Source organism: Thermobia domestica, chromosome 18 (genome assembly GCF_964235325.1).
Source record: "Thermobia domestica chromosome 18, izTheDome1.hap1.1, whole genome shotgun sequence".
NCBI classification, from domain to species: Eukaryota; Metazoa; Arthropoda; class Insecta; order Zygentoma; family Lepismatidae; genus Thermobia; species Thermobia domestica.
The window spans coordinates 131,810,986-131,818,870 of NC_137471.1; the positions used below are offsets into that span (position 1 = coordinate 131,810,986).

Sequence of the window (7,885 nt, forward strand, 5' to 3'; positions counted from 1 at the left end):
AACAGCGTCCCTCACGTTTGTGTTATTGTGGAGAAAATGAAGGTTCTAATGACCACCTGACTTTCAGTTACTCTCTAACTCCTGGTTACCTTCCGATACTCAACACAGTCATTCATTCTGTTTGTTTCACTAGCCTCGTAACAGTGTCTTTCTTACTAGCTAACAAAAACCACCTTGTTCTTTATCATCTGCTTCAATATAACATAGTGAATAACGACTTGTAATGGTGTCAAATTGTATTGTATTGTATTGTATTTATTTTCATTCTTTCTCATACAAATTGTTCACAACGTGAACGTATGAGTTGGACACGTCATAAGAACACTGAATGTGTACATATGTATACATTTAAATCTACATGCAATATTAAAACACTGTGAATTTGTGTTAAAAGAAAGTACAATTTTTCATTATTCTAATTTACATACAACGATATAAAACAACATAACAGTTAATAAAACCTTACATTATGGATATGCAAAATATATATACTTTAAACCTTACTTACTACAGACGAGATATTCTTCTACAGAATACAAGCAGTGCTCGAGTAGGTAGTACTTGACTGCTTTATTGAAACCGGATGTTTTGTTTTTTAAAGTGGAAGGAAGCTTGTTATAAATATTCACTGCCATAGGAAATGTACTATTCTTATGTACGTTTAAACGTGAGGACTCTCATGAAGATCAGACGCTTGTCTTGTATTATGCATATGAATATCTGAGTTCAACCGGAAGTTGCTTGTATCTATCTGTATATCATTTCTTACAAATTTTAGAAGTTCATATATATATATATACAAACATGGAAGAGGTAAGATTTCAAGAACTTTAAAAAGAGGTTTACAAGAAGTTCAAGGTTTACTTCCGGTCATAAACCTTAAAGCTCTCTTTTGTAAAACGAATATATAATTTAGCAATGCAGTAGATCCCCAGAATATAATACCGTATTTCAATTTAGAATGAAAAAGACCAAAATAAGTTGTGAGCAGAACATGCTGACTGACACTATTTCGTAAAAGCTTTAACATGTAACAGGTTTGAGCCAATTTACTAGATAATTTTTGAATGTGAATTTTCCAATCTAATGTATCTGACACCCAAAGACCAAGAAATTTGATATCCGAGATGTAATTCAACGTTTTGCCGTTAATTTTTACACAAGGGCGTTTTCTTATCACGCTTTTTACTACGTGAAAGCGCATGCACGAAGACTTTGTTGTGTTTAGTATTAGTTTATTTATATCCATCCAGTCACTGGCTGCAGACATGGTGGAATCTACTGCATTACATAACTCAACGTAAGTTTCTCCGGTTACTAATATATTTGTATCGTCAGAATATAGAACAATTTTAGCAGAGTCTAACCATTGTGGCAAGTCATTTATATATATCAAAAATAGAATAGGGCCTAAGATGGAACCTTGAGGAACTCCAAATTTTAACTCTTTGGTATCTGAATAACATTTGGTTACTCCCTGAGTATCTCGAGTCTGACAGTTAATTTCAACAGTTTGCCTTCTGTTGGATATAAACGATTTAAACCACTCATAAGCATTTCCCCTAATACCATAATCTTGCATTTTTTAAGTAAAATTTGATGATCAATTGTATCAAAAGTTTTGCTAAGATCAAGAACTATGCCGGTTGTATATTTCTTAAGGTTTATTGAATTCAAAGCGGAATAGAAAGAAGTAAAGAGCAGTTTCAGTAGACTTATTTTATCTAAAGCCATTTTGAGCAGGAGTTATTAAGTTAAAATTATTAAGAAAGCTAACTAGTCTTATATAGATAAGTTTTTCAAAAAGTTTAGAGAAGGTAGTAAGATCTTTCTTGCTACTTTTATATAAGGGCTTAACAACTGCTAGCTTCAAAGCCTCAGGAAAAGTGCCACTACTAAATGAGTTATTTACTATGAAGCATAAGATATTAGCAATTTCATAAGAGAATTGCTTTAGAATTTTATCAGGAACTTTATCATATCCTGAAGAACTCTTATTTGTCATTTTCAGTGTAGTATTTAAGATTTCCTGACTAGTTACTGGGTGCAAAAACAATGATTTTCGAAAATATCGTTGTGTCTACTAACGTATTGTTTGCTAGATAGTTTTCAAAGTGATCAACAGTGCAGTGCTCTTGTTATTCATAGCACCTTGTAATATATAGTATCTTCGACATAGTTAGTGTTCCACATGAAGTGATTGTTTCGATTGTGTTTACTTATTTTATCCCAAATTGATCCTGGACCATTCATCTCTACAAGTATAGATCCCCATTTAATCGTCTGTATTGCTCAGCAGACGAGTTCCTGGAGCATCAAAACATTGAGAGAGAGAGAGAGTGAGTGAGAGAAGAGAGAGAGAGACCCCGCGTGCATAAGAGAAGATTTTGACAGGGAGTTCGTCAGTGACCGTTACGGCGAGTGCATTGTGTTTTGTGTGCTCTGTGAGGCCGAGAGTTGAGTGGGCCTTTCTATACATATACACTACACTTACATTCTTTTTTCCATTTACACGTTCATACATTCCCTTCTTTTTTAAACACTTTTTTCCATTCATTTTACACTCGCACTTTTCTTTACCTTTTGCCCTGTCCATCTTTGCCTTCAGCCCTCTTTAACTGTTCGAACCAATGTATATAGAGTATTACAGGTAGCACATTTTCTGCTATCGAGAGAAAAAATTACCCAGAATTCTTGCGCGACGTGACGTCACGTGGAAGAGAGCACGAAACAAACACGCTGTAGGGAATACAGTAAGCGGTGTCGATGCGTGAATTTTTTTAAAGAATGGGTAATTATTGAGACAAAAATGAATAAAAATAACTTTGTTGTTGCTCAATGTCCGAATTGAGAAAGGAAGACTCCATGTATAACATAGTACCTCTTTCCTAAAATGTTGATACAACGAAAGTGAGTTTTTCGGTGTAAACGCGCAGACAGAGTCGATGTAAACAATGCTAATATTTATTTTATTCACTTCTTACTGAAAGATTATGAGACAGACTTACAACACGAACTTCATAAACTACCTGTAAGCAGTGCTTAAATTCCTGATGAAAAAGTACCGGGGCCTTTCCTGGCTACCAAATATATATATATATATATATATATATATATATATATATATATATATATATATATATATATATGTGTGTGTGTGTGTGTGTGTGTGTGTGTGTGTGTGTGTGTTTGTGTGTGTGTGTGGTTTAGTCAAATCTTGTAACTTAAATTCCAGGCACTTCCATACTGGGAAAAATTGTGCTAATACAAATCAAACAAATGTCATGACAACATAGTATTTTCACATAATTTTTATGTGAATAATAATATCAAAATAGCTGAACTTACCTCTTATAAGACAATGGATACAGTTAAGTCACAGTAGTTTCCATAAAGCTTCCTTCGATTTGTCTTCCTCTGCCTCCTGTCTTTTCTTGCAACTTGAGAGGGCGGTGTTTCTTCCTTGGGATATTCAGCGCTTAACGTACGGGAGGGGATCCCAGTATGACAATGGCGGACCATTAATATTTATTGTCATTAAAGATGACACACTTCCAACCGATAGCGCGTTTCTAATTGGCGTGACAACATTATTCATTACACTGAAACCCCGCTCACACTCAGCATTGCTGACTGGTATCGTTTGCACACACTGCATTAATACCTTCATTCTCCCCAAGACCTGCCTGCCTCCACTATCCTTAAAGTCACGATAAGCTTGAATAGTTTCTCGAAAACATAAAGAAAACAATTCGCACAATTCTTTCAAGTCTTGTTCTCCATAATCGACATTAATATTTTCCGGCCAGTACTCAGGGTAAATAATTTTCATCATTTCGGAGTACACAGTGTCCTTCTCAGTCAAGCACCTTCTGTTCAAGTTTGTAATTACACTCTTATAGAACTGCCCTTTGTTAATTTCCGAAGCGTTGTTTTTACTGCCACTCATTTTCAAGGGAACTCCTTTAAAATGTTTCTCTTTTATGGCTCTCTGTACTTCTCTCCAGTACATGCCTCCTCTCTCTTTGTGGGCCTTAAACACCTCGATTGTTCTGTATATGAGTTTGTTTGCCTTCGGAAGGGCTATAGTCTTTTCTTGCAAGGACTCTGAAAGGCTAGAAAGCTCACACAAGACATCCATCATTACTCCCAAACTTGTGATGAAGTGACTTTCTTCCAGCTTATTTGCTAGCCCTTGAAACGTTGATTTCTCTCTCCGATCGCGATTTACATCCTTAGCAGCATTAACAAAGAAATTATACAATGACGAATAGCCTTTCCACACGGACTCCACAGCTCGAAAACTTGATGCCATCCAGCGAATTGACGCGGCCCATACACGTAAACACATGCCTGAAGAAACAGCCCGACTTGTATGAAAAATGATAAAACCACAGGCAAGTTGATCGTGTATGGCCTCGTTCATTCATGTTGAAAGTTTTCAAAATCTTCTGAAAACATGTTTGATGTTTTTGGCGTTCTGCATGCATGTTTGATGTTTTTGGCGTTCTGCATGCATGTTTACCGTGTATGGGCTCGTTCATGCAAGGTGGCTGTTTTATATTTAGGTCCGCCAATCACGACAGCGGAAGAAATCACGTGACTCTCTCCTCCGTCGCATGCCAAGGTCGTTCAAGATGGGTGATCGTTATTTCCTGGAGCATCAAAACATAGAGAGAGAGAGAGAGATGCGTTACATGACAAGGGATTCTGTGCATGCATTTATTCAGGTATACAAAGAAGTACCATGTTTTTGGAAGGTAAAATAAAAATTTTAAAAAAATACTGTGTGGGGAATGACGTAAAGAATTCTACATTTGAAATTCTAGAAAAGCTGAGAGAATTTCAACCTCACTCCACCCTTAATAGTTGTTAAAAGGAGGATAAATACGTTGCGCTCCAACTACAGAAGAGAGCACATCAAAGTGAGGAAAAGGAAATTAAGTGGTTCTGCCGCTCATGAAATTTACATGCCAAAGTTATGGTACTACAGGGGTGTAGCCAGCAGGCTTATCTAGGGGGGTCGTTTTTGAGGAGAGACAGCTACAATGTACAAAACCCCAAAAAATGTGTTACAGCTAGAGATTTTGAGGGCTGAAAAAACGGAATTTTTTGTTTCCGTCCGAAAATCTAAACACACTGTTTTTTTAAGTTTTTTTTTCTTCAAAAATATTATGTACCAGGTAGTTTTTATTATACTTAACCAAGAACTACTGCCCCGAAGCAAACGTTATACCTTTGTGTAAAACTATTTCAATCCAAGTCCTTGTACACAGAACCTATCTACATAAGACTGATTTTTTTTAATTTCCTTTAATTTCTTTAAAATTTCCTAACAAAAATATTTATTATTCGTGACTAAAAAACATTATAATTATTTTATTAACAGCTATATATCACTTCCTGTTTTACATCAAGTGGAAAAAAAGCGAATAAAATTCAAACTGAAAAACTGAATTAAAACGTTGTTTTTCACCATATTTTCCAACTGATAAAAAAATTTGTTTTTTAAAACACTCAGTTTACGGCGATAGTTTTGTAGCAGTATTTATAGTACCTTGTTGAAACGTTTGTCTTCAAACTGTCAAATATAAAACAGGGGCGGATCCAGGACGGACTTCTGGGGGTCGGTGGGTTATAATACTGCTACTTAGAGCTACCTTTAAGAGCTTCAAACTCTGGGATGGGTTTTATTTATATATAAAATAAGAAATCTTCATCTTCTGGGGGTTATCGCCCCTCTGGATCAGCCTCTTATATAAAATCACAGTAAATCGTGTAATCTGCTGTTACAAATAAGTATATATATATCGAAGTCCATTTGTTTGTTATGAGTTTATATTGACACAAATCTAAAGAAAAATTACACAAAATATTATAATTTGTGTGGAATAATTTAGTTCCATTATCTAAACAATTTCCATCCAATTTGGACATGTTGGCGTGGGAGACCCGAGTTCGATTCCCAGTGGGAACTAATGTGGTTCGGATTCCACGTTAATCAGTAGGTCCACGTCTCATATAGCCTCGCTGCTGAACGGGACGTTAAACTCAAAATCAACTCAACCAATTTGGAAGTGATCCGCACAGGAGCACTAGATCAATCGATTGTAGTAGATGTGGTAGCAACCTGTGCATTTGGTCATTCCTTACACAGAAGATACACCATATTATTTTTCAATCGGTAAATAATTTAACGTAAATTATTAATTATATGTAAACTTTGTTATATTTAAATGACTGGAGCAATATAATTTTACGATGATGTTTTAAAAACTGGTCGTTTAAGGGGTCCAAGAAATCATTTGGGGGGACTGGCTCCGACGCCCTCCTCCCCATGGCTACACCCCTGTGATATTACGATTAACTTTAATTTTTATCGGATTAGGAAGAAACACGTGTAAGCAAAAGCAACCTAGATGAATACAGCAGTGATGAAGAGCCTGATGAGTCATCTCCACAGGTAATTAAAATAAAATATTATTGCAACTAGTTTTATTTTCACACTTATTCCTGTGTACTGTCATGTAGAATTAAGAGACCTCGATGGTCACTACTAGTTGGTAGCAATCATATTGTCTTACCATTCGACTCTTCACGGTCTCCGTCCTCCACATTTCTCAAACAACTTCTAGTAAGTTGAACAGTATGTTGGTGCGTGTGTGGGCAAAAAATTCTTCCAACATACATGATGAGACAAATCTTTCATGAATGTTGGTCATGCAAGTGTGTACATGTATGGGCCGCTATTCAATGCGTTGTGAACTGCAAGCTCAAGCCGATGATTTACGCAATGCCATGTTACAATACGAGAGAAGTCTTGTTTCATCAATGTTGCCAAACCTGCTCGTTCCCCTAGCATTACTGAAGCTCCATCCGTACACAAGCCAATCAAGATATCCTGGAGCAATTCTTTACTCAACCCTTGCTTCTCAAGGCATTCCATGAGCGAGTTCTTAATATCAATCGCTTTGGTCCTTTCTAAAGGAATCAAATCGAAGAATATTGTTGTGACAGTTCCATCATTTATTGCACCTTTCAAATACACTATAAGCACAGTTTGGTTAGCTACTGTGGTACTTTCGTCTAGAAGAATGGAAATTTTGGTTCTACGATCAATAATGCTATTTACAATTTTGTGTCTCATTTCTTTCGCGATATGATGTACTATTTCCGTACAACTGACATTACTCTGCAAAGTGCTCCCAATATCTAAACCGTTAAGCATTTGTAGATCGATCAATTTCGGATGATCTAAAAAAGCACGATTGTGTTTTGCAATGTGATAAGCAGTGCGAAACACGCGACATGTGACTTCCTGTGTGGCTGTATTCTTCTTCTCCATACCTTTCCGCAGTGGATCATCACGTCTACTTTTAAGAATTTCTTCCGCTTTTGTGTGTGCTTTTGAATCTCTATGCTCATAAATTTTCTTTCTGAGCTGCTTTTGCTGATCAGCTTTACAACGTCCCCCTCTAATACGAATCAAGGCTTTTGCCCACTCTGGTGCAATATGAATACCCTGCTCAGAAAAACACACGCCTAGAGTCTGTACTTCCTTATACGTCAAGCATCCTAAAGCCCCACTATTATAAAATAACCAAGAGTATTTACCTTTAAATTGTAGCCATTGCTCATGTGTCCAACAAGCCGGTATGCCCTCCATTTTGTTTGATTCGTTATCTTCGTGTTCACTACAACTTTTTTGAACCTCCCCATCATTCTTAGAAATATTTTCGGAAGCTTCAGAATTATTTTCACACACTACATGAACACTGTCACTACATTTTCGTTCCGCATCACTCGCATCCGTGTTGTCCGAATTATTCTTACGTTTAAAAAATGTTCCAATTAAAAAAATACTTGTCTTATACACAACAATGCG

General features: G+C 36.3%; 2 protein-coding genes across 2 annotated transcripts; both read right to left on the reverse strand.

Annotated features, from left to right (window-relative positions):
- Nucleotides 1-3,472: 3,472 nt before the first annotated feature.
- LOC145675258 (E3 SUMO-protein ligase KIAA1586-like) lies at nucleotides 3,473-4,315 on the reverse strand. Its single transcript, XM_081745641.1, has one exon. The coding sequence runs from the start codon at nucleotides 4,313-4,315 to the stop codon at nucleotides 3,473-3,475; it is 843 nt and encodes a 280-aa protein (XP_081601767.1).
- A 2,403-nt stretch (nucleotides 4,316-6,718) lies between these two features.
- LOC145675259 (E3 SUMO-protein ligase KIAA1586-like) lies at nucleotides 6,719-7,666 on the reverse strand. The gene has a single exon (XM_081745642.1). It carries the CDS (start codon nucleotides 7,664-7,666, stop codon nucleotides 6,719-6,721), a length of 948 nt encoding a protein of 315 aa, XP_081601768.1.
- Between the last annotated feature and the right edge of the window lie 219 nt (nucleotides 7,667-7,885).

Excerpts from the sequence above, each read along its gene's own strand:
- LOC145675258 (XM_081745641.1), bottom strand. The coding sequence starts at position 4,315 with ATGGCATCAAGTTTTCGAGCTGTGGAGTCCGTGTGGAAAGGCTATTCG.
- LOC145675259 (XM_081745642.1), bottom strand. The coding sequence starts at position 7,666 with ATGGAGGGCATACCGGCTTGTTGGACACATGAGCAATGGCTACAATTT.